Consider the following 27,008-nt stretch of genomic DNA (forward strand, 5'->3'; position numbering starts at 1 on the left):
AAAGTTGAGAGAGAGAGAGAGAAAGAGGAGAGAGACATAGGCAGTGAGTCAAGATAGAGACAGAGACAGAGAGGTATGAGAGAGTGTCAAGAGACAGAGTAAAGATAGTGAGACAGATAGAGTTGAGATAAAGACAGAGACAGAGGAGAGTCGAGACATACACACACACACACACACACACACACACACAGAGAGAGAGAGAGAGAGAGAGAGAGAGAGAGAAAGTAGAAAGGGAGTGTCAAGGTCTCACTCTGTCACACCCAGGCTGGAGTGCAGTAGCACAACAGGTTCACTGCAGCCTTAACCTCCTGTGATCCGGTAATCCTTCCATATCAGCCTCCTAAGTAGATGGGACGACAGGCACGTGCCACCACACCTGGTTCAATTTTTGATTTTTTTCTTTTAAATGTAGAGATGAGGTGTCTCACTATGTTGCCTAGGCTGGTTTTGAACTCCTGGGCTCGAGCAGTCCTCCTGCTTGGCCTCTCAAGTGTTGGAATTACGGGCATAAGTCACCATGCTTGCCCTCAGACTCCATATTAAGGAAACCATCAGGCCGCTCATCTTCTCCCTTTATTCAAGGGTATCCTGACATTGGAGAGGAAGAACCTAGCCATTCAGTTTAGAGAAAGAAAGTGTCCAAAAGACATACGCAACTCACCCCTATCGCCCTGGAGAAGCAAAAGGTTAATTCTGTTTTGGAACCGAATCGTTCGCTCCTTCCTCTTCCCTCCCACCCCCATTGGCTTTTTATGGAGTACGTTTCTTTGCATCATCTCTGAACGAATTATATTTTATTGTTATTCCTGGATGCTGTACCCAAAGACATCTCACTTTTTTGGGAAAGCGATCTATTAAGTAAAAATGCAAGACAGAAATGCAGTGACAATTTACCATAGTTTCTGACTTCCAGAACACACGGATTCCGTTCATAAGACGTGAAACCAGCATGTTGCTTCTGTTGCAACCAGTGGTTTTAGGATGAGCTCTGGATAGTTGATTGTGGTTATTCCGCCCATTAGAAATCACTGTAAAAAAGGTCTTAACCTCTGTCAGTTCTTATTCTCTATGTACCTTATTTCAGTTTCACCGGCACGTAGAAATGTTGCCAGCCCCAAGTAAAGTGTTAATTCGTTAAGTATCAGACATAGTATTATTGAGATAGACACGCATATACTCGCCAGAGACGACTTGAACGCAGAAACAATGTGTGATGAATAGCATTCTGTTTCTTGTTCTCCAGACTTGATTTTCACAAAGTTTCTCAGGTGAAACCCTCCCAGTTCTATTTTTCAACTGTTTGTGACCAGGGCTGAGAAGAGAAATGTGGTGTTTCAAATCTTCCCACGATGCATTACGTCTACAGAAAGGAGTCCTGTGTGTAACGTTCCAGGACCGCCATACCATTTGATGCTTCGAACCTTTTGCCTTCATGATCGCCATCGCCTAATAAGACAAAATTGATGAGACGTGGACCCTGCTGCTAGAGACAGTATACTCCACCTTCTCTCAAGAAGTCTTCAGGGGATTGGCAGGGTGTGGATTGGGATGGGAGACACAAATCAATAAGGGTAACTGATCTCAAATCAGGCGAAGTGGGGACCCCAGGGAGGCCCAAACTTGACCAGTGTGATGTCCACTTGTACGTTCTAATCCTGAATTCGACCCCACATCTTTAAAATAATAATAAAAAAGAAATATAATTCATATACCACCCCCCCCCAAAAAGAAGTCTTTAGCAGGTAAACATTACCTTGATGTTTCTGTTTGTCTTCCAGGTCCGATCTACCGATCTATGGGGAATGACAATTAAGTTGGTGAACTCATCCTAGAAAATGTGTTCCATACCTCATGGCTGAATATCACTAGACACCTTAGGAAGTTATGCACGGTCGCTGGTGCCTAGTCCATGTGGCAAAGCAATTTTGGAACTCTTTTTCTGGAATGGCCATTGGAACTGTTGTCGTATCACCCTGGATGTCCTGAATATCCTCAAAGGTCTTCCTATCAATACTTCCTTTATCTTCGGGTAAAGAAAAAAGGCACTGGGGGCCAGCTCAGTGAGAAGGGAGGGTGTTCCAATAGTTGCTTGTCCAATGTAAGTGCACGGTGGCAAGTTCATGAACTGAATTGTCAGATCTCGACAAATGATGACAGCGCTGATGGTCATTCCAGAAAAAGAGCTCCAAAATTGCTTTGACGGGCAGACTAGGCGCTGATGTCAGTGCACAGCTTCCCAAGGGGAATACTTTGAAGGTGTCCCTAGTGATATGCAGCAATGAAGTATGGTATAGCACATTTTTAGGATGGTTCCTGAACCTGTTTGTAAATCTCTGAGGAAGAAGAAGCCAGATGTCTCCAGCACAGGAAGATGGAGTTCAAGGCCATGAGATGAATTAAAAACCTCATGCAGCCGAGCTTGGTGGCTCAGCCTGTAATCCTGCGTCTTGGGAGGCTGAGGTGAGTGGATTGCCTGAGTCCGCGGGTTCGAGAACCGCCTGGGCAGCGAGACCTCATCTCTACAAAAAATCAAAAAATCAAAAAATCAGCCGGGCGTGGTAGCGCATGCCTGTAATTCCGGCTACTCGGAAGGCTGAGGCGGAAGGATGGCCGGAGCCCAGCAGGTCGAGGCTGCGATGGCCGCTTCCGGCCACCGCACTCCAGTCTGGGCGACAGGGTGAGACTCCAACTCAAAAAAAAAAAAACCTCACGCATGTAATCAATACCCTTTGTCTTCCTGGTGAGTACGAGTTCATGAGAGCTCAAGGGGGAATCTCATTGCTTGTTTAAATGCTCACTCGCAGCCAAAGACCAAGTGTCTGGTTTTCTACTTCATCCAATCCTGATGACCACACCCATGGGAATACAAACTCTTACATCGACACTGGACACCTGAAACAGCTTCCCAGGAAACATTGGTCAGGAGGATCCCCCTGCAGCCTGGGCCAAAGTCACCCTCCCATGCGAGTTCGGGGCAGCACAAATAAACAAGTGCTCAGGGCAGTATTTCTCCAGAGAGCGATTTCAGATCCCACATGAGAGTAACTGGCGGCTGGGATAAATCATTCCTCTCATTTATGTGCTGAATGGGAGAAAACAAGTCAACAACTGATGCATGCAAAAGCATTTGGAGGTGATGGATGGAGACATTACGGTGCATTTCGTCAATGGCATGCCATTAGAGAAAACCATTTCGTAGAGTAAATTAAGAAAACAAACTGGCTACGTGACACACTTGGAACTGGCCACTGGCCATACTGGTTTTTCTTCTTCAGGAAGGAAGCTATGAGGATGGCATGATCATCCTGGTGCAGACTCTTCCCCGGCCAGCTGCCATGCTCGCCTGGGACTCACCCTAGCTTACACTGCCCACGACTACGGCCACTCACGTAACTGGAAAAGCCCGTGCATTCCAGACCCTAATTTTCTTTCCTAGCTGTCTTCACTGTTGCTTAAATCCCTTACTATTATTTACCTTCATGTGTCATTGTTTTCTCTCCCAATTCATAAGGCTCTTTTGTGGTCTGTGTGGTGTGTGTTGCAATCACAGCTTTCTAGCACAGCATCTGGCTTGTGGGGGGTCCGTAAATATCTGTTGATTTCATGAAGTTTGTCTGTCTGTCGCACAGACCCGGCTGTTGTTTGCCAAACACTAATTAATGCGCTAAGAAAGCGTTTCTTGGCCAGGCGAGTGGCTCACACCTGTAATCCGAAGACTTTGGTAGGTTGAGGCGGAAGGATGGCTGAAGCCCCGGAGTTCAAGACCAGCCTGGGCAAGATAGCGAGACTTTGTCTCTCTAAAAAAAAATTAGCTGGGCATGGTGGCACATGCGTGCCTGTAGTCCCAGTTACTCGGGAGGCTGAGGCAGAGGGATCGCCTGAGCCCAGGAGGTCGAGGCTGAGGTAAACTGTGATTGTGTCACTGTACTTCAGCCTGGGCAACAGAGTGAGACACCCAACTCAACAATAACAGCCAAAAAAAAAGTGTTTCTTCAGACCTAGATGCTAGGCATGCAGATCCAAAGGCCTGGACATTGCATGCAGAAGCCCACGGGCAGACACATAACACTTGGAACATAGCGCAGGTTGAAGCACCTGCAGGAGCAAGGCTATGGCAACACCTAAAAGGGGTGTTGCAGATTGGGGCGGGCAGGGGCTCCAGGAAAACACAAGTCCCTTTTAGAACGAAGCAACGGTTCCCTGGGTGTTACTGCCCATTCCTGCAAAGGCGTGCTGGAGGCCCAGGGAGCATGGCACATTCGGGTTCCAGTGGCAAAGCTCACCTGCTCAAGGTCATCTACCAAGGTCAGGGCAGACAGGGCTGTGAAGTCACAGGCCTTTTCTCCATGAGCGACTCTGGGAGAGGCAGGTGCGGCCATGGCCACGGCCACTGTGGCTTCCTGAACCTGAGGCTGATGGATGGGCAAGGCTCTGTGTGGCCTGCTCTTGGCCTCCAAGGCTGCACTTCCTAATGGAAATGCATTTCTTTCTCCACCATCAGCCCAGAGGGAGATGCTCTCAAATGCGAAAGAGCCTTTTACCTCCAGGTGTTTGTCTTGTAAAGCATCCCTCATACAGGAAGCAAATGAGAAGATGAGAACACCCCCGCCCCCACACCGCAAAGGTGGTGTCAGGTAGCTCCAAGAGGGAGACAGGAATTTACAGAGTTCAGTTTCTGCAGGGCTTGGGTTTTCAGTTCCATGAATGACTTGGTCCAGTTAAGGAACCGGCTTTCTCTGGTGAAGGGCTGTGGCCAAAAGAAAATAAGATCAATGTTTCTTTTTGCCCCTCTCTGCCCCTGCCCTCTCGTTTTTTTTGCTTTAAGAAATTATGATTGCCAGGTGTGGTGGCTCACGCCTGTAATCCCAATGCTCTGGGAGGCTGAGGCAGGAGGGCTTCTTGAACCCAAGAGTTCAAGACCAGTCTGAGCAACATAGCGAGACCTCGTCTCTACAAAAAAAAAGAGAAAGAGAAAAGAAAGAAAAGAAAAAAAAATTAGCTGGGTGCGGTGGCACGCAGAAGGATCGCCTGAGCCCAGGAGTTTGAGGCTGTAGTGAGCTGAGATTGTGCCACTGCATTCTAGCCTGGGCAACAGATAGAGACATAGCCTCAAAAAAGAAAGAAAAGAAATGACAATTGACAGAATAAAAGTCTTCCACTCAGGGGCCTGATGACACTGCCCTATCAATTCAGAGAAATCCAGCGTGGTAGGAATTATCCCCATTATTCAGGGGTGGAATCTAAGGCTGAGAGAAATAAAATAGCATGCCCAAGGCTGTCTAGCACGTCTGTGTCTTTCCATGCCCTGCTCCCACTTTCCTCAAAGTTTTAAGATCCTTGATTTGAGTTTTTAAGCAGGAGTGCAGCAAGTCGACCTTATCTTGAGGCTTTGACCTTGAACTAAGGATGTGGAAGCCCTGCCAGGCGTGGGACAGGAAGCCCTTGCGTGGCGAGAGGGTGCCAGGCCTGGGCGCTTGACGGGTAGTTTCATGGAAGGCCCTGCCCCCCAACCCCCGAGATGTGAGCCCCTTAACTCACCATGTGCATTCTCCCACCTTGGAACCATGTAACAGGATTGCGGCGCGTGTCAGATTCTGGCATGGCGCTTCCGGAAGCTTGGAGTGACTTCCTCCTTCCTTTTCTAAGTGTCCCCCTTCCCCTTCTTCTCCTACTCTGGTTTTCCATGGAAGAGAAAAACACGGACTCAGGAGACTCGCCAGGGAGCCCAGTCTTCCCTGGTGCCCCTGTAAAGTCAGCCTCTGCAGAACAGTAGAGGTTCAGAGAGAGTTGGGGACAACACTGTGGTCACACAGCAATTCAAAGATAAGCCCCACCGTGGCACCCGAAATCTCCATTTTGAGTATGAACTTCTTTCTCGGCTTGGCATTTGGGAATAACCAAAGGTGGGGAGATTAGCTTTAGCCAGTCACAATGTGATTTTGAAGCCCTGCACAAGCCGCCAACAAGCTGTGGGGGGAAAACCAGATTATTTGAAAGAAACCTCGGGACCTGATGTCTGTGTGTTCCCACGAGGGTTTACTTGCTTTCCTTTGAACTTGTCGTCTGCCACACCCCTGATGGGCCCCCAGTTCCTCCCTCCACAAGAGAGATGGGTGCATGGTTTCCACTTCGTTGACCTCAGAACGTCGACGGTTTTGTCACGCGTTTGACATGCATGTGTCAAGTCTGAAAGACGCTGTATGTTGGAAAGGGCCCCAATTTTGGAATCACTGGAAAATCAGGTAACGCCCGGACGTTAACTGTCGTGACGCTGCACGTCCCGGCTGGGTGAGGGTGGGGAAGGGTCACAGCCAGTGTTTTACCCGCAAGGGGCAAATCTCAAGTCCTCCCGACCTCTGTCTCTTCCCCCCTAAGACCCGGGTCCTGGTGTTTGTTTACTTTTTATTTTTATTTTATTTTATTTAAAAATTTTTTTTTGAGTTGGAGTCTCACTCTGTCGCCCAGACTGGAATGCAGCGGCCTCTCCCGGCCACCGCAGCCTCGGCCTGCTGGGCTCCGGCGATCCTTCTGCCTCAACCTTCTGAGTAGTTGGATATACAGGCATGCGCTACCACGCCCAGCTGATTTTTTGATTTATTGTAGAAATGGGGTCTCACTGCCCAGGCGGGTCTCGAACCCGCGGGCTCAGGAATCCACTCACCTCAGCCTCCCAAGGGCGCGGGATTATAGGCCGAGCCACCGAGCCCAGCTACTTTTTATTTTTTATTTTATTTTATTTTTTAATTTTTTTTTGAGTTGTAGTCTCACTCGGTTGCCCAGACTGGAATACAGTGGCCGCTCCCAGCCACCGCAGCCTCGACCTGCTGGGCTCTGGCGATCTTTCCGCCTCAGCCTTCCAAGTAGCTGGAACTACAGGTGCGCTACCACGCCCAGCTAATTTTTTATTTATTGTAGAGATGAGGTCTCGCCAGGTTGCCCAGGCGGGTCTCGAACCCGCGGGCTCAGGCAGTCCACTCACCTCAGCCTCCCAAGGTGTGGGATTACAGGCTGAGCCACCGAGCCCGGCTGTTTACTTTTTTAAAAAATTTCTAAAAAATTGTTTTTAATTTTCAAGATGTGGGGTACAATTCCGTTTTTTGGTTTTTGTGTTTTTTTTAAATTTTAATTTATTGTTTGTTTACTTAAGTGTGAGAGGTGAAGGCAGGCTTCAGGCCAGCCACCTGTCGGATTCACAGCAACCCCCTTCTTTTTTTTAATTTTAAAGATGTGGGGTACAATTCAGGGTTAGGTATACAAATGGTAATTGTACTGGCAAAGTTTGGGCCTCTCTTTGGTTCCCATGTCACCTGGTTTGAGATCAGGTTCCCTCATGGCTGAAGGCAGCCCGCTTCTTAAGGGGATTTCAGCCATCTCCTTCCCAGCCTCTCTAGAAGACCCACGGGGAACCTGAGAAAATATGTGGGACATCTTTTCACTAATGGAGCCAGAAGGAGAGGGTGCAACAGAGTGGGGACACTCAGGGGGATCCCATGCTGTGAAAATCGAGCTGACCAAGGGAGGTGAGCAGAGGACGCCCTTTCTCTTCGGAGACCAGAAGGGATTGGCAGAGTGCGGCATCCACACCGCAATGCCAGGCTCCCTGATCTGCCTCTTGTACATACTCAGTGGCTCTTTGTAGGATTTATTTTTTTGAGTCAGAGTCTCACTCTGTCACCCAGACTGGAGTGCAGCAGCATACTCACAGCCACCGCAGCCTTGGCCTCCAAGGCTCAGTCGATCCTTCTGCTTCAGTCTCCCGAGTAGCTGGGACTACAGGCACGCGCCACCACATCCAGCTAATTTTTCTATTTTTTGTAGAGACAAGGTCTCATTCTGTTGCCCAGGGTGGTCTCAAACTCCTAAGCTCAAGCAATCCTTTCACCTCGGCCTCCGAAAGTGCTGGGATTACAGGCGTGCACCACCACACCCAGCTAATTTTCCTATTTTTTTTTGTAAAGACCAGGTCTTGATCTGTTGCCCAGGCTGGTCTCCAAGTCCTGGACTCAAACAATCCTCTCATCTCGTCCTTCCAAAGTGCTGGGATTACAGGCGTGTGTGCCACCATACCCAGCTAATTTTCCTATTTTTTGTAGAGACAAAGTCTCACTCTGTTGCCCAGGCTGATCTCTAAGTTCTGGACTCAAGCAATCCTCTCACCTCAGCCTCCCAAAGTGCTGGGATTACAGGCATGTGCCAACACACCTGACTAATTTTCCTATTTTTTGTAAAGACGAGGTCTCACTCTGTTGCCCAGGCTGGTCTCCAAGTCCCAGGCTCAAGCAATCCTCTTGCCTCGGCCTCTCAGAGTGCTGTGATGACAGGCATGAGACACCGTGCCTGCCCTTTGGGGATTTTCATACTCTTAGGAAGAGAAATTTGTTCCAGTCCCCAAGGAATGCAAACCAACACACTTTCTAAGAAACGATACCACGCGTGCTCTGGAGGTTGGGAGTCAGCAGACACAATCTTGTGGGACACTCAACACAAAGCACGGTGACCCTACGGACACAGCTCATGTGCGCCACTTCCAAGACGCCAGGCAGGGATCTCCAACTTTGAACTGATATGTGACACGGACAGCAGCTTCCTCCTCCTCCTCATCACCGCCATTTTATAAAGTACCCAGGCAAAGGCATCTGTCCCTGTCCCAAGCGGGGTCAGGATGTGGGCGAGCACGTCGGACCTAGCTTTTAGTCACTGTGCTGTGCCGGGTTCCAGCAGTCAGGAAGCACTCCCAGTTGAGGCTGCCATAAAGCCACCCTGCAGGGTGCTCCGGCTAGCCTACGACCTGAGGGACAGGGAATACCCCCAGGTCCACACCTGTCTTCTATGGGCTCTCGGGACGGCATCAACATCTCTGGTCCAGAGGCAGAGTGACAGACAGGGCATGGGCCATGGAGTCAGGCAGACTTGCTTTGGAGCCTTCCATCTTCCTAGAGAAAAGTCCTTTAATTTGGGGGGAGAGGTCTTACTTTCCTATGTGTGAAGTGGGTTTGATGCGAGCTCTCCCAGGATTCTGTGAAGACTAGAAACAAAATACACAACCTGCTCAAGAGAGTACCCGATGATGAAAGAATACAAAATGCCCAATCTGCAAGAACTATTTTGAGTGTTTCCTCTTTCTAAGACCCAGTGGAGAAAGCTATGGGTTTTTGGACAGTGTCAGTGGGTCTCCTGGAAACCGTTCATGTATAGAGGATGGCGGACTGGCTGAACTTGCCAGAGTTAGGATGCGAGGCTGCTTTCTGCCTCCACACCACGAAAAGCAATTTTAGGAAGTGCTTGGCTTCATTAGTTTCTGTCCACATATGCACTTGAGGGCTGTGCACACAAACTTGTCATCACGAACACCCACCTACCTTCGGAAGGCTCGCTTTTTCAGAAGCCTGAACCCAGCTCCTGGTGCAATAAACAGGAGGAATTTCTATCTGGTCATCTACCTCTCACTGCAGCCCTCTAGGAAGGGCCTTGATGTCAACATCCTTTTCTACTCAGGTAGTAGGAGAGAGGGTTGCCAGAAACTCACGGTACCTCTCTCTCTTGGCCTGTCTTAGCTACCGCGGTCCTAGGCTGCCTCTAGTCGGGAAGTGTGAGTGTCTTCTTCGAGAGCTCGGACTCAAACGTCCACTGCAGGTCATGGTGTGGCATCCGAGATGCCTAATAAATATTAACAACTACAGCAGGCCAAGAAGATGGCATGGGAATCTGAACTGAATTCTGGCCTAGAACATTCTTTCTACTGCTGGTACTAACATCAAAAATTCCTTTCAGAGAGTTGCATCCACAAAGGACAGGAGGGAAGGAAGATGTATCAGAATGCAGTCCAACGGGCCCTGGGACGCAGGCCTCGGGGCAGCATTGCAAGTTCAAGATCAAGCTGCCTCTTCCAGAGAAAACGTAAGAGACATTCGAAGCGGAACCCCCAAAATCTCGGAATTTATTTATAAAAAAACTGTGTTTATTCTTCCACTTTTAAACTTCAACCACCTTCTAAGTACGCCCTGTGTGATGCAACACACCTATCGAGAGGCTTTTTCTACTGCCCCAAACAGTTTTTGAACTCATTGATTCTGAGGCCTTTTAGTGCTTCTGCCGTCTTTTGTTTCACCTCTTCCACGTGGGCAAAAGTTTCCCATCAGGACTTTTTTCATTTGGGAAACAAACAGACAAAAAAGGCGCTTGGAGCGAAATTGGGTGAATAAGGAGGGTGGGGCACGGCGGCCATGCTGTTTTTGTCTAAAACTGCTGAACGCTCAACGTGGTGTGGGCAGGCGCGCTCCTAAATCATCCATCCTGAAATGGGCGAACGCATCGAAAGAATCTCCAAGAACAATTCACGAAGCTGAACGCAGCCTCTCACAACAATGCTAGCTGGTACACGGATGCCAATGGATTCCTAGAACGCTGACTCAGCGGGGGAAGCCTGGACTACAAAGGGACTCATCCTCTAAAAGACGATTTCGGGTTTTTTGGGGCCACCCTTATACACAGTTTCTCCCAGTCCACTGCCTACCTGCTCCTGGTTGTCATAGCATTTCATGGGTGGATGTCATTAAACAACCAGTGATGGGGAGGTGGTGCATGCTCCTGGGGACACATGGAAATGTGCAGTGGTGACTCTATCACCTATTGTGTCCCCCAACTCACGCTCCCAAATAGCACCCACAGCCTTGGCTGCACAGTCACTCTGCTCCTGCAGACATGATAACGACCAAAGAGAAAATCTTCACCCTCCGAAATCCAAGGCAGGATGGATGACCGCGTGATGGAAGGAAGGAGTACCCTGAGTGCCTTATTGATCCACCCGCCAGCCCGTGAATGGTGGGTCATAAAAATTTATTGAAAGTAAGAAAAAAAAAATCACTAATTCTAATTCTTCTGAAAAGGATCGCCGACGTCGCCTGGGAATATATCCCTCCTTCCTCAGGAAGAAACTACCATCCTCCCACCCAGCCAACCCTCCAAACAGCACGGGTTGAAAAATCTTGCAATTTTATTTGCATATAAAGGCCGCTAGATATAGAATATCACAATAAATTTAAAGAAACAACTGCTTTCCTAAATTTCATTAACAAGGTAACATAAAATAGAATAAAGCTTGACAGCATTTACAATGGGGAAACAGAAATGACTATTAGCGACAATATTTTGTGCTAGAAAGGATTGCATTGACACACAGTGCAAAATGGGGAGGGGGGGGAGTAAGGAGACATTTCGGGGCATTTAAATAGAGAGGACAACTAAGCCTTATTTTAGTAAGCTTCCGTTGCAGCCACTTAAGTCTATACACGCCTGCCACTGTACCGAGATTTGACTCAAGCTCTTTGAGACCTTGAGTTCTGAGAATACATGTCCGTTCCCTTCAGGCTTCGAATGCCTTGCTGTCCAGCCACCCGTGTGGTTGGACTGTCCTTGGCAATATTAAACTCCTAACTTAGTCATAATACACAAAAAATACGCATATATATAAACCCATATTGAAAAGGAGTCTGCACGCTCGTTTTTTTTTTCTTCTTGAACTGTATGAAACACCTGCTCTTGACAGATTCCATTTCTGTATTTTAAAGCTAAAATAATTTAAAAGAAACAAACAAACAAGGAGACCTTATATAACCACGATAGGACTCTCACTCGCTAAGCCGTCCTCTCTACGAGGGCCGTTTCCTTCCCTTGACACAGTTTCATTAGAGAGACAGCGTGAAGAGAAGTCTTTTCCATGCCAGCTTCTGTTGGGACGATTGCTATAAATCGGGGCCACGTCTGCAAGAAAAGAAACATTACCAAGAAAACAACAACAACAACAATAACAACAACGAAACAGCAAAACTTAAAATACTTCAAACAATACTCTTCAACAGTTGTGCAAATCTGGGTTGGTTTAAAAAACACTGCCTACTTGTTTCTTTCTCTTTTTTTTTCCAGCTTAAAGCATATTAAAATAAGACTTCTTATCATTTCTTTAAAAGAAAGCTTGGCTGTCCTTTGGCGAACACTAACAATTTACAACGGCAGGCATGGCCTTTGTGAAAACATAAATCATTTTACAAATTCACAATGCTCTTTTGATTTCCAATGGATACCCCATTTAAAAGAAAAAAAAAATAAAGAAGCAGTACAACCCCAGCATCATTTGTGTCCCAACAATTTACAAAAAAGAGAACTCACAGGATTTAGAAATAAACACGTAAGAGAATGTAAGTTTGTAACTAGAAAAATGGCAGTTTGTAGACCTCCCCTCACATGCCAGCAGGGAGAGCTTCAGGATCCCTGTGGGTTTGGAAGGTCAAAGATAATTGGCGGGTTGGTGGGCTGAAAGCTGACTGTACACGTCGAGGCGTTGATGTACGTCGTGTAACCATCGGTCATAATGCCGTAACCTGCGGGGACAGAGAGTCACATTCACCGTGAGATACACAAATGACAGTGATGGAATACTGGGCCCGTCAGGCTAGGGACACAAAGACATCTTTGTCCCTTGGGCCATGAGATGAAATGCAGTGGCACCTGCCCAGATACAACGACTTTCAGAAGCCGCTGCCCGATTTCACTGCATTTTCTTTGGAGAGGAGTATCCTCTCCCTCAACAAAGCGTAATTCTTCCCTCCCCACCCCCCCATCCCTTATTTAAATACTAGACATGCCAAGAAAAGGCTGTGATTTCCTTACTCATGAGAAGGAAGAAAAACATTATTTTCCCCCTCTTTTTAAAATAGGGTTTTCATATCAAAGCTCTCCCTTGACTACTGAGTTCCAGGGAAGAATTACTCCCCAGGAGCAAACACAACCACATTCCAAATGGGCTGGTGAGGGGGTCAAGGGCATGACATTGGGAGTTGAGACGCTGGTCAGTTTCTGTATCGAGTAAAATACTCTCTAAGCTGCCTTCCTAGAAGTTAACCATAAGTGATTCTATCTTTCTAGACTTGCTTGGTTTTAATGCTAAGTTCCATTTCATTCAAAAGTGCTCACTGTTCAAGTGAGTTGCAGAAACATCACCGCAGGACACCGTCTCCTAAGCTCACCTGGACATGAGAACGAGCAGAAAACATATCCCACATGCAACAGAAACCTCCTGGGACTTATGGAAAGAACGCTAAAAGAGGTTCTTTGGGTCTTTGGCACAGAAGTTCCTTTGATCATTTTTAATACGTTGAAATTTTCAGCATGTTTGCAAGTTTGCACTTTCCCTGGATGCCTTATGTTTGCGATGCAGTCTCTGTGAGTAAGTTTGTAATTCTGTGTTGGTATTGGGCTCTTACGGCATATAAAAATATGGCCGCAAAAAAATAAATAAATAAAATGACCAGGACTTAGAGAAATAATGGATGAGGCTTTTTTTTTCCTCCCCCCATTTGCTAAAATTTCTCCAAGGAAGCCTATGGAGAGCTTAATGAGGGTCAATGGAAAAATCTCTTAAGAAAAGAAAAGCTGCGTTTAAACTCTGCCCTGTTTAGTTCTGGGGTCATAAAGTCTCCTTATCTCTCTCCATCAAGAGCTTGGTATTTGCACTCTTTCTGCCCTCATCAGCCGTCTTAAGTGAATAAAAGCGAGATGAGTTTATTTGAATATGATCTCCTCCCTTTTAAGCACGTTTATTATTTTGGGGCTTCCGTGGAATTCAATTGTCTGGCTGGTTGAAAGCTAATTCTTTCTTTTTCTTTTTACATTAAAAATTTTTTTTTTAGAAAAAGTTCAATTGCAAGCTCATAGCCGTGCTGCTGGAATTCAGATCTGTTTGCAAGACAAGGGACCCCAGAAACACTGTTTAGATGGGGTTGGGGGGGAGGGGTGGGAGTGGAGCAGCTCTGGTCTCCCCTTCCTGATGATCACTCCCCATCATCCCTTTGGGAAGCACCCCCCTTTCCAGGAAGCACAGCTCAAAGTCAAGGAGGCGCCTGTCTGCTCAGCCAGTACCCACACTTGGAGCAAGCTGAATTTTCTCCGGCCTCAGTGGGGGGATTTTCAATATACTTTTTATTACCCCCTTAAGCAGTAAGCCGCTGGAGGTGTGGGCTTTGAAAAGCAAACTTTGTTATTTTGCCTGTCAGGCATGCAGCCTTAACCCCTCCCCGACTTGACTGTACATACATCAGTAACTCCAGCGAGCAGCCAGAGCAGGGGCCTGGAAGGACCTGGCGTTGCCCCCGTAGACATGGACGTGGTGGGGCCCGAAACTCCCCCACTGAGGCCCGCTCAAAGAGGGCTTTGAGTCTGTCCGAAGACCCAGGGACCCTTGGTTTGTACAAAACCCAGAGCGCTGTGAGTCTTTCAGGGTATGTGGCCCTTACTTGGCTTACCTTGAAAGGCACAACAAACAGGCACCAGGACCAGCTCCCATTTAGGGGAGATTTAATTATTCCAGTCAACCTCAGCCTGAGCTAATAGCTCGGGTGATTTCTGAGAAGTCTGAAATCGTTTTCTGAGGTCAGGAAGGAAACGTCTACCTGCAAATGCCAGGTTTCCGCCACACCTGCTATATATCTTCCATGGCATGTCCAAAGTTATTTTTCAGAGAAAGCCTCGTCTTCCTGGGTCTTAGTGTGTATTCCATAGGAAAGACAATACTTATAGGTGAGAGGGTCCTGCAGAAGCCTTAAATAGCTTCTAACATCCAGGCCATCTCTTAAGGAGAAAATGAGCCCTTATATACTCCAGGGTTGCACAATGGTCATCAAACATTCCTCATAAGATATATTTATGAATTCATAGTCATGTTTATATGTATGTGATTATATCCTGACTCTTGAAAAGTAATTTGAGATAAGGTGAAATTATATATGACTATGCAGCTATATACAAATATATATATAGCTGCGTGTATATATATATATATATATATACACACATATATATATATATATATATATATATAGCTGCATAGTCATTCAGAAAAAACCCACCTAATTAGGAAAAAAAAAACCTTTCTTTTATGGATATTTACTAGAAAATATTCAGCAGTGTGGTGAATATGGTTACAACAAATACGCAAGAATTTTACTTGTTTTTTTCCTTGCAAAGATTTTATTAAAGGCCAATATTGTAATAAAGTGAAAAAAATTCAGCAAAAAACTAGGCTAACATGGTCTCAGTACTTGGCATCTGATTTAAGCCAAGACTATGACTTACAAATTCTAGATAAAAAGATGATATTTATAGTCTTATCTAAATATTATCTTTTTCAGTTTGACCAGTATATGTGCAGTATTTTACAACTTTGTTTGTTTCTTTTGAATTGTTACTTTCTCTCTAGACTGTAAACTAGGTATTTTTATGTTTTAAATTAAAAATAACAAAAAAGTTAAAAAAAAAAAAAAAAAAGCCCTGGGATTCCAGAAGCTTCTGAGTCCTAGAGTGGGAGAAATGCTGAGTTTGCATCAAGGTGGGCCAGATGTGGTTCCTACACTCCATTCTTTCCAGATAAAATATTTATCAGCTCTCTATGCGGACGTTTTGCCTAAGATTTTGTCCTGCAGAAGGGTTCCACTGTGGGAAAGTTTGAAAACTACTGCTCCAGCGACTCACAGTTAGCTACGGTCTCTCCCCTTGCAGGACGGGGTCACGGATCATGGTGCAACGTGCCACACTCTGTTCTTACCTTCATGGATCCCACCAAACACGTGGAGCTTGGGCCGGACTCGCCTCTGAACCGTGTTCAACAGCTCGACACAGCCCACTCTTTGAAGTTCCTTGGGAACCCAGTCTCGAAAACCTACGGGCAAAACGCAATCAATACACTTAATTTTCTTTCTTCAGGTAAGGCTTCATTTAGACTTTCAGGAAGCCATAACTCATGGAGGGTTTATTACATTATCTGTAATCCTAGCCTTTCCATTAAAGCTCGCGATGGCTTTTAAGAAACTTCTCACTTGTCACTTTGTCTTCTTAGGTTCTTGGATTTTCTTTGTTTCCATTTTTTTTCTTCCTGTTAATTAACATTTTTTTTTTTCTGCAAGGGATTTGATTTATTCAGCCACGGGATTCAAATCTTCTTCATGGGCTCCATGACACGGATTCCTGGCAATCCCATAGTCATATCTCTTTCTCCTTTAATTCAGTTACCTTCTCTTTTTCTAAAAATGATGTCTTTCTTACAGCAGTTTACCTCCAAGAGGATTCCAAGAAGGCCTGGGAGGGGCTGCCTGTAAACGAACCACCGCACACCTGGCTCTCTTTAGACGACTCTGGCCCCGTGGTGGTTCCCAATGACCAAAGCTTTGGAGAGCCAAGAGACTCCTCAAGTGTCCTCTCCAGCCATAGGTAACTCTGTGACCTCAGGGTGGCATCCAGCAGGCATTTTCACAAGAATCTTAATAGCTGCAATGACCACTTTTAGAGTAAAAGCCACTTAGTTCTAAGCTTAATGCAGAAAATCCATAAAAACTGACATCCATTATAGTGGGAAGTCAGCTCTCTAGGTGACGATGGCCTGGGGTGGAATCTGTACACCCAGCAGAGAGGGGCCCAGGAGGCAGTGAGACAAAAGGCTAACTCGTGGATGGCCACTCTGTGGCCCCCTCCGGTTACTCCTACCAGTCAGAAGAGACCGGGCAATAAGGAATAGCGTTCTGCTTTGTTGGGCTCCATAGTGGACATGACTATTTGGTTGCTCTGGAAAGACACGTTAGCTGGGTGCAGAGTCTGGGAAGAACGCATGAAAAGGGGGTCCCTAGCAAAAATCTAGCCAGGGTCTTCAAATCTTTTTTTTTTTTTTGAGTTAGGGTCTTACTCTGTCGCCCAAGCCAGAGTGCGGTGACACGATCACAGTTCACCATAGCCTTGACCTCCTGGGCTTAGATGAACCTCCCGCCTCAGTTTCCTGAGTAGCAGGGACTACAGGCGCACACCACCATGCTTGACTGATTTATTTTTTGCAGAGACGAGGTCTTGCTATGTTGCCCAGTCTGGTCTGGACTTCCTGGGCTCAAGTAATCCTCCTGCTTCGGCCTTCCAAAGTGCTGTGATTATAGGTGTGACCCGTAGCGCCTGGCCTAAATTTTTTTAATTAGAGAAAAATATTCTTAATGCTCAGTGATGATTGGCATATCACCTTATGGATATATTTTTCTCGAAGGAGAGAAATATTCCATTTCATATACAAGTACCTGGGAAAGCATCTTACCCACACCACAATAAGGAAGTTCCCTGACACCGTGGCTTCTGTCACCAGTAGGAAGGATTTCAAGGCCAATCCCCACATCCCCCTCCCAAATACAGCATTTTCACAAGAATCTCAGTAGCTGCATTAACGAAGTTACCTTATGAAAAAGTTGCCTGACTTTTATTTGGCACCCCTTGACATAGAGCGTTCATGCTGCTATTCACACAGTCACTCTCGGGCTTACATCCCCTTTGCTATAAAGAAACAGATGGCAGCCTCCCAATTTTTTCTTTTCATTTTTCTTTTGAGTAGTATTCTCTCTCTGCTGCCCAGGCTGGAGTGCAGTGGCACGATCACGGGTCACCGCAGCCTCGACCTCCTGGGCTCAAGTGATCCTTCCATCTCAGTCTCCTGAGTAGCTGGGACTATAGGCGTGCGCCACCACCCTGGTTAATTTTTTTTTTTTTGAGTTGGAGTCTCACTCTGTCGCCCAGGCTGGAGTGCAGTGGCCGCTCCCGGCCACCGCAGCCTCGACCTGCTGGGCTCCGGCGATCCTTCTGCCTCAGCCTTCCGCCTCAGCCTGAGTAGCTGGAGCTACAGGCGCGCGCTACCACGCCCGGCTAATTTTTTTGATTTATTGTAGAGAGGAGGTCTCGCCAAGTTGCCCAGGCTGGTCTCGAACCCGCGGGCTCAGGCAATCCACTCACCTCAGCCTCCCAAAGCGCGGGATTACAGGCTGAGCCACTGAGTCTGGCTGCTAATTTTTAAATTTCTTTTATACAGGTGAAGTCTTGCTATGCTGCCCAGGCTGGTCTTGAACTCTTGGGCTCAAGCAATCCTCCCGCCTTGCCCTCCCAAAGTGCTGGGATTGCAGGCTCATATGACACACCACACCCTGCCTTAGTCTCCTATTAAGAGTTCGTGGAAGGTCGAAGTTCTCTGAAGTCTAGAATTCTATTACTGCCATTTGCTTTGACAGCAACATTAACGACCTGATACGTTTTGTGAATTGACTATTTTGTTGGAAGCTGTATTCTGAATGAGGCTCCAGTCGTGTAAATGTTCCTGTGCTGAAGATGTCCAAGACCCTTCAGAGAACAGGCAAAGGGAAGTCCACCCAATGAGTCGCTCAGGAGAAAGATCAAGGGAGCAGGGAGGGTATCTCTGCTGGGCGGGCTCACTGGGTGATTTGCCATCAGTACTTAGCTGGCGATGGAATGATGCAGCTGGTCTGATGGCTGTGAAGTAGCGAGCCCGATTCCCACTGGACAAAAGTTATTAATAAGCATGGTCTTTTAAAGCATGGGATGATGTGGAAAAGGCAAGGATGGGTATTTTGAAGCCTTGGACAGTCAGGAACTGCGGACCTCGTGCCAATCTGAGCAGTAGCCATGGGCCACCCCAGGACGGTCTCCTCCTCTCTTGCGCCCCACACCCCATCACTGACATGTACTCTACGGCCTCTGCCCCGGGCCTCCTTTTTCCCATCACTAACATGTGCCCCATGGCCTCCATCCTGAGCCTCCCTTCCACGGTGTCTGTGTGAAGCAGGAGAACTTCTCTTATGCGGGAAGGAAGATGACACCAAGAATCTTGAAGGAGAAGACATCCGCAAAGATTACATTTGCACTCGGGATGCATGTTTGAGTTTTTATTTTCCGGGCTGACAGAGGAAGGAGGTGACAGGACTAACAGTCCCAAGCCACAGGAAAAAATGTGAATACCATTTATATTTATGTTGATTTCCACCTCTCTCCAAATCAAGATGATTAGGAAGACTCAGTACTGTACATTCAAAAATCTGTTAAGAGGGCAGATTTCATGTTACGTGTATGTGTGTGTCTCTGTGTTTATACAATTAAAAAAAGAAAGACATAAGAGAACACTCTTCTATTAAAAGCGGACCATATGAATTTCCTCAGCACACTGTAGTTGGCTAGGAAGGATCCTGGCATGGGGGCGGGGTGGTGGTCCTGGCTGAAAAACATTCATTACTAAGTCAAACTGAGAACAAGCTCAAGGCTGGGCACGGTGGTGGTTCATGCCTGTCATCCCAGCACTTTGGGAGACAGAGGCGAGAGAATTGTCTGAGGCCAAGGATTCAAGACCAGCCTGGACAACTTGGTAAGACCTTGTCTCCACAATAAATCAAAAATTAGCCAGGCATGGTGGCATGTGCCTGTGGTTCCAGCTACTTGAAAGACTGAGGCGGAAGGATCGCCGGAGCCCAGCTGGTGTCGAGGCTGTGATGGCTGTGAGCGTGCCACTGCATTCCAGCCTGACAGAGGAGGCAGACTCCAGCTCAAAAAAAAAAAAAAAAGAACAAGCTCATGAATAATTACAATATAATCAGTCAAATCATCATCTTCTGACCATCATCTGGGTCACTGGTGAGTGGCTTTGAAGCACACAGACAACACAAACCCAGTTGCAGACTCAATATGCCAGTAGGGTAAAAATCCTTAAGCAACTTTCAGCCTAAGTCCTTACTGAAATACCTTGGCTTAAAAAAAGAAGAAAAAGATTCTTTTCTCAAATTATCAGCTCAAACGTTAAACTTTAAAGATCTCCCAGGTCCCGGCATTATATGGAAAGGGAAAATGAGCTCCTTTGAACACAAATTTCCATCATTTCACTGCCATTCAAAAGCCCCGTGATTGGGAGGTCGGTGTCTTCCTTCCTGTCCCCTCCCCGCGCCCCTTACTCGAGAGTGAACACAGTTCTTAAAATAAATTATCCAGCTCAAAAGACTGTGGTGCACCACACTCATTTGATTTTTCCCTGACTCGACTAAATCAAAAAATTTAATTTCAAGAACACCTGTAAGCCCAGCAGAACTGCTGAGTTTAATTATCATACTGGGTTTCTTTAAAGACATTGACTTTTCTTTTTGTATTCACTTTTTTTTTTTTTTTGGAGGAAAATGATGATGTCCCTGAAGCATTATTCATTACACTTGGAAAAAAAAAAAAAAAGAAAGAAGAAGAATTGGATGACAAAGGACAACCTTGGCTTCACTTACCTAGAGGAGGTCCATGAGTCATGAGTATGTCAATGCCCTCGGGGATGAGGTTCCACTTGTCCAGCAGAGACTGACCTCTGGGTAGGTTAAAGCCCCATCCATTAAACCACGGGGTCCTTGGGGGGAAACAAAGCACACGGTATCAGGCCAGCAGAGCCCCTGCTCCACACGGCGATATTTCTCTCTCGCACATGTCCCCACAGCTGCCTCTCTCGCTTCTCGCTTTTTGATGGTTGGCCCTGGCAGCAGGACACTTTTCTGTTGACTGCTTCAAAACCAGTCCATCTGAAAGCCAGCGCGGAGCCTACGGATTGTTCTGTGAGCAAGAGGGCACAGGAGCCTCTGCGGGGGAGACATTCCCAGCAGGCCTCTGTCGAAATCTTGACAAGGCTTTGTCTTCCCCCAAATCTCAGCGCTTCCTAAGGTACCCAGCCCCGATCGAAAGCATCTCCACCTTTCCTGCCGTGCCTCAGAGCTAAGACGTCCTGCGCCCCTCCTTCTCCCTCCCTGTCGCTGTGGAACGACTTCACCAGAAAGATCCTTCCTAGAAGCCTTGGAGCAAAGGACACGGGCTCCCAGGCAGAAACCCCTGTCCGTGGAGAGGTCCTAGAGACCTCGGACTGAGATTTCTGAAAAAATATGGGAGCTCTGGAAAGTGAGGAGGCACACCATGAACAAAGAGCAGGTGTAGACTTTGTCTCCTGCCACCAGAGAGAAGATGGAGGGGGCATCCCCAGTCACTCTGGAAGCCACCTCCCGGACAATGAACGTGAGCATTTCACCATCAGCGGGGCTTCTGCTCCAAGCGTGGGTTTCTGAGATTGATGCCCTAGGTAGAAGCGAACGGGGTCCCTGCCCATCCAAGAAACATTTCTAATTGGAGCTGAAAACGTCACTACCATTTATGATACAGGTCATTTTTCTTTGCAAAACTACAGGCTAAATCACATGAGAACTAAGCGTTTCCCAGGGTTGTCCTGTTCCCAGACATCAAGATATAACCAGTATTCTTTGAAACCGATTCTTTTTTGTTCTGTAGGAAAATTCCAGTTTGCTAGAGCACGCGTGTAAAAGACAGGTTGGTTGGTTTTCCAGCTAAGTCCAACTTTTCCTTTCAGCTTAACCCAACCCTTACATGCCAAATGAAAGCAATGACCCTGTGTACAAGGCCACCTCAACCTTGTCACAGCTAATCAAACCCAGTGCACTCTTACTTAAAGCCCATCGCAGCCCTGGCCAATGAGATTCTCTCAAGAATCTGAACCCAGAAACACTGACCCAGTATTCATTCAGTGGTAGACACGTACTGTCAAGGCCATGTGAAAATCCACACTACAGGTGACAAGCCTCAGCTTCCACTGAGGTGGTCGAGAGAGGAAAGTTCCACAGAAAAGAACTGTGAGGTCCCCATTAGAAACAGAGGCACCAAGAAAATATCTAACTTACTACCTGGCCACTTTCTAAGACCCTAAGCCATGCTCAGGACACTTACTTGAAAGAACAGTAGTACTCTCATGAGAATAATCATTATTATCATAGCTTGTATTTATTTAGTGCCTACTCTATGTCAAGGTACGAGTCTAAGCACTTTATTTGCATCAACACATTTGAAACTTACAACAAACTCGTGAGGTGGGTGCTACTGCCATCCTCACTTTACTATGCGGAAACCAAGGCACAGGGCAGTCAGGTAGACATAACAAATAACTCAGGCCGGGCGCGGTGGCTCAAACCTATAACCCCAAGCCTTTGGGAGGCCGAGGAGAGAGGATTGCCTGAGCCCGCGGGTTCAAGACCAGCCTGGGCAACATGGTGTGACCTTGTCTCTACAATCAATCAGAAAATGAGTTGGGTGTGATAGCATGCAACTGTAGTTCCGGCTACTTGGAAGGCTGAGGTGGGAGGATTGCCTGAGCCCAGTAGGTTGAGGCTGCGGTGGCCGGGATCGTGCCACTGCACTCCAGCCTAGGTCACAAAGTGAGACTCCCAACTCAAAAAAAAAAAAAAAAAAACCCACAAATAACTCAGATAAAAACCCAGGCAGCCTGATGACAAACCCGTCTTTAACCAGTATGTGATTCCTCTTTTTAAACACTGCTGGAACGAGCTCACTACTTGCCCTGGGCAAGCCTCTTCTATACGCTTTCAAGTTTGAGTATCCCATTGCTTGAAGCCACAGGAGCTCTAAACCGGAATCATCTATCTATTTCACGCTTCTGAAACCCAGTTGTGACATGCTGAAGTAGACTCCGGTTGCTTCTGCCTGTGCAGATCCTTCCCCCTCCATCTGGCAATGACATTTGAATTTCTTCTGGAGAACCTCTCCCTCACCTGCACAGTATACTTGCTTCTGGTAAGGCTGACACCATCCCTGCCCTGTGATAAGATAATCTTGCATCTTACTGAACAGTGATCGGCTTAGAGGTGTACCTACGCCCCATGTTGAGTCGGTGAGGGAATTGCTGGGATTTTGCTGGTGTTACCTAGAAAGAGGCCGAGGCTTCCTCCCTTGGATCCTGAGTCTTAAGACCCACGTAAGCTTGGAGTTGCCTGGGAGTGCTCTTAGCCATGGCGGGGCTAGCCCTCCTTGAGAACCCAACCACCACAGAGAAACCCAAGACATGGAAAAGCCAGCTCTGGTGATATTGTTGGACATGTGGATCAAGCTGTGCCTGAAACGGATTAAACTTTCCCCTCCAAGGAGAAGGCCCAATAGTCTCTCTTTCTTTTTATTAACGTGAGGTCTTGTTTCTTGTACAGAAAGAGTCCTAACAGATGCAATGATTGCATGTAGTGTAAAAATGACCTATGACCCGTGGCAGGCAATAATGCTACCTCCCTTCCCCACCAAGATCCACCCAGGTCCTAATCCCTGGAACCCATGAATATGTTACCTTACATGGTAAAGAGGAATTAAGGTCACTGATGAAATTCAGCGGACCTCAAAACAGGGCAATGAGCCTGGATCACCCAGATGGGCCCAATGGAACCACAAGGGTCCCTGACAGGGAAAGAGGGAGGTGGAAGGGATGATGAGAGTCTTATGATGGAGAGTGATGAGAAGCGGATTCAGGTGTGGAAAATGGAAGAAAAGGTAGGCTAGGCTCGGTGGCTCATACCTGCAATGCCGGCACTTTGGGAGGCTGAGGTGGGAGGATTGCTTAAGACCAGGCGTTTGAGACCAGCCTGGGCAACACAGCGCGACCTCGTCTCTACAGAAAAATTAGCCATGCGTGGTGGCATGAGCCAGTAATCCCAGTTACTTGGGAGGCTGAGATGGAAGGACTACCTGAACCCAGGAGGTTGAGGCTAGTGACTCATGATCATGCCACTTCACTCCAGCCTCAATGAAAGAGTGAGACCTTGACTCAGACTAAAAACAATAAAAGGATGGAAGAAGAGGACCAGCAGCCAAGGGATGTGGGAAGCCTTGAGAAACTGGGAAAGGTAAGGCAAGAAAACAGACCCTCCCTCAGAGCCTCCAGAAAGGAATGCAACCCTGCTGACATTCGAATTTCAGTCCAGGGAGACTCATGTCAGATATCTGGCCAACATATCTATGTGCAAGATAAATATGCGCTGTTTGAAGCCACTCACTTTGTGGGGACTTGTCACAGCAGAACAATATCTGAGCCGTGAGCAGCGCGGGCCTCGATGGGTGGACGGCTCATGCCCAGTCACTGGTCCCCCCAGCCACACTGCCTGGCTCAGCTGCAGGAAGCTCCAAGGACAAGGCAGCACTTGCTTCCCACCCGGTCTGCTGGGGAGGCACCAGGCAGAGCCTTCTAGGGTTCAGTGAGTCCGTCAGTCTCTTGTCTCTAAGACTCCCTGCCTTCAGGCTCTTACACATTTTCATCAGAGTCTAAAATAGAGCTTTTGGGATGTGCCCCCTCCCCTCCATTCCACAATGACTTTCTCTCAAGATCTATCTTACAAGTGAAAACAAAACAAAAAGGCAACCGCAAAACCCGGTGAAAACTCAGTGAGCATCTCGGTGGAAGAAAGACGGAGAGAATGATAAGCCGAAGCATTTATTTTGCTAGATTTTGAAAACCAGCTTCTGGGCCTCGAATTCTCATCTGGACGGCCGTTAAAGAAGGGTCTGAACGGATCCCAAGCACAGCCAGGAATTTAATTGTTGGTGCAACAAAGGGTTCTGATTTCGCTGTCAGAGTCTTTTGGAGGACACTCAGCCCCTGAACTCCCAGGACAGCCAGGGGCTTACAGAGTAAGAAAACAGCACTACTTTTTTTTAGTCTTTCCTTATGTTTCCTCACAGGATTTTTTCTTGGAATCCCACAGCCATATTCCTCCGGGAAACGCGAAGTTTTATAAGCGCTCTGTGAAAAAAAAGAAGACACACCCATGGCCTAGAGATACCCCAAATTTCATTTGGTTCCTGGTAAGCCTGTGACAAAATTCAGAAGATTCCAAGTTACCGGCAAAGTTTAAAGACGCCTGGCATTTATTTCGACTCACACCTGTATGTATATGAGAGAGGGAGTGGTTACGTTACAGAAAAAGGAACACTTGTCGGGTCCCTGATACGACTTACAAAGAGCTTTTACATAAATTACTGAATTTAAATTTTTTCACAGCAATGTTTAAGCTAAATATGATCTGCTCTATTTTTAGATGAAAACCTTAAAATCGGTGATATCAAGTAGCTTTACCATGTTCCCAGGGCCAGTAAGTAGGACAGTCAAGGTTTGAACCCAGATCTGCTGGCTGCAAAGCCTGTTTTCTTCCCTTGCCCGGTGCTCACTAAAACCTCTTAGACCAATGTCAGTTTGGGCTCTCACACATGTAAACACACATCTGCTCCACACAGTGTCTTAAGTTGTGCACTGCACAACTCTAGGGGGGTGTCATGGACTTCTGCAACTGAGGAGGCCCTGAGTAGAAACATCGTGTGATATGGCCTTTCTGGGGGCTTGCTGGTCCTCTGGATCCTGCAGGTAAGGTCTTCCCACAAGACAGTGGCAGGCAACGGGAAAAGCAGACCAGCGACTGGTTCCGGAATGATCCCAGCATGGCATCATACGGGAGTAGAGAGACTTGTGGGCTGTCATTGTGGCATTAACTCACCGGGACCTCAGGTAAGAGAAGGACCCTCACTGGTCCTGTTTCCTCCCCTGAGAAATGAATGAGTGAGTGGGAAAAATTGCTAGATGTCACCATTGCTTTCAGGTTGTGGAATTCTTATGCAGAAGCTCAACAGAAAAGCTGGCAAGGCGGGGGCCCTCCCCCTTCCCGGCCCGCCCCTCTGTGCGCAGCCCTCCAGACTTGGCACTCGCTGACCCTCCTGGGATCCCTAAAACCCAGCACTGTGTAATTCTGTGCAATCATCGATGTCCTGAGTGATCGCGGTGAGCTGCTCTCAGCAAATGCTCTAGCCTGCCTGCGAGGACCCCGTCCAGTGTGGGAGAAACACCCGTGCACAAGCAGAGAGGGACTGAGTCAGTGTCCATGAAGGATCTTTATCCAGTTGAGTTCCGACCTGAAACACGAAACCCCAGCAGCGAGCCCATCAGGAGTTCACTGGAGAAAATGCTGCACAGTCAACCCCCAGAGCCCCACAATGGGTTTTGTCCTATAGCAATGGGGGGCGTGGGGAGGTGGTGAAGGGGGAGGGAAGAATCCCAGAGAACAATGTCTATTGCCTTGGCCAAGGACTTAATAATTAGCTGTGACTAACAAATACCACATGGGAACCGACTTGTAAGAAAATGTCCCACAGAACACCCTATTGCCGGTGGGCCCCTCTGAGCCTGCCACATGCCCCCTCCCAGGGAGGGATTAGAAAAAGGGGCACAATTCCATCTGCCTGAAGCCCCTGGACCAAAGACCCAAACGGAAGGAAGCTGGGATGCTTTCAAGACACCCGCCCCCTTGCTTTGAAATCGCGGTGGCTTGGCCTCTGGGCTGAAATTTCAGACACAGGGACCGAGGCGTTCACACAGGCAGAACTGGCTCTGAACAATGTCAATACAAAACAGGTTTTCTAGAGGGAGGCGAGTTGAGATGAGATCCCTGCAAAGGTCACCGGTGTTTGCAGTACACAGCGTGGTGTGGAGGCAGGGGGAGTTGCCAGGACGTAAATCCAGGGGGGGATTGGCAGGTGGACGGCTGCTTACCCACCCCCTTGCTCCCGCAGACCTCAGTGGAGGCTGGGTGTGTCCTAGGAACACAGAGCACAGAGTTTGCAAAGCTCAGGTGGGCTTCTCAGACTCACAGCCCTGGGGTCACAGGTCCGTGCCTAGGAATCCTCCATGGAGACAGGTCCTGAGCCGGTTGCATCTAGAGACGTGGGTTCTTATTGATAGGGTCTCCTGGGGACCTTCTGCAGGGTTGAATGCTGGGCTGGGGGCCGGGGGGGGGGAGTTTCGCTGGGATTCTACACAGAAGCTTTGACGGCTCACCCAGCACCCAGACTTTGGAGGCACCATGACAGCCATTCTTCTTCTTATGATTATTTTTAAAAATAGAGATGAGGTCTTGCAATGTTGCCCAGACTAGGCTTGAACTCCTGGGTTCAAGCAAGCCTCCTGCTTAGGCCTCCCAAAGTGCTGGGATTACAGGCATGAGCCACCACACCAGGTCCTTTCTTATTTTGCAAGCAGTGCTTGAGAGCACGGGTTACGGAGTCAAACAGATCCATGTTCAAATCCAGACCTGCCAAGGATCATTTTCTCTGAAGGTCAGGATTTTTTTCTTTTTTCCAAACAAAAACCAGACGATCTGCCTTTGTGGATAAATTGAGCTAACTCACGTAAAATGTTTGGCGGGCTCCTGGCACGGTCCTCACGTGCAGCTTGTAACTTACATAGGCTCTACGTAGGCAGCACACACACAGAGTTGCTCATGTTATATTTTTCTTTCCAGAAT

At 47.4% G+C, this 27,008-nt stretch overlaps 1 protein-coding gene across 1 annotated transcript in view; it reads right to left on the reverse strand.

Moving 5' to 3' along the window:
* Positions 1-10,975: 10,975 nt before the first annotated feature.
* LOC103265987 (metallophosphoesterase MPPED2) overlaps positions 10,976-27,008 on the reverse strand; it is a 98,678-nt gene continuing 82,645 nt past the window's right edge. The window contains exons 2-4 of the mRNA XM_008063630.1: positions 20,121-20,236; positions 15,596-15,709; positions 10,976-12,377 (exon numbers count right to left, since the gene is read on the reverse strand). Of these exons, the coding sequence (XP_008061821.1) occupies positions 12,259-12,377; positions 15,596-15,709; positions 20,121-20,236 (349 nt within the window). The 3' untranslated portion in view covers positions 10,976-12,258. The remainder of the gene's footprint in view (positions 12,378-15,595; positions 15,710-20,120; positions 20,237-27,008) is intronic.

The sequence above is a fragment of the Carlito syrichta genome, unplaced genomic scaffold (genome assembly GCF_000164805.1).
Source record: "Carlito syrichta isolate Samal-C Ts95f unplaced genomic scaffold, Tarsius_syrichta-2.0.1 Scaffold306968, whole genome shotgun sequence".
Classification (NCBI taxonomy): domain Eukaryota; kingdom Metazoa; phylum Chordata; class Mammalia; order Primates; family Tarsiidae; genus Carlito; species Carlito syrichta.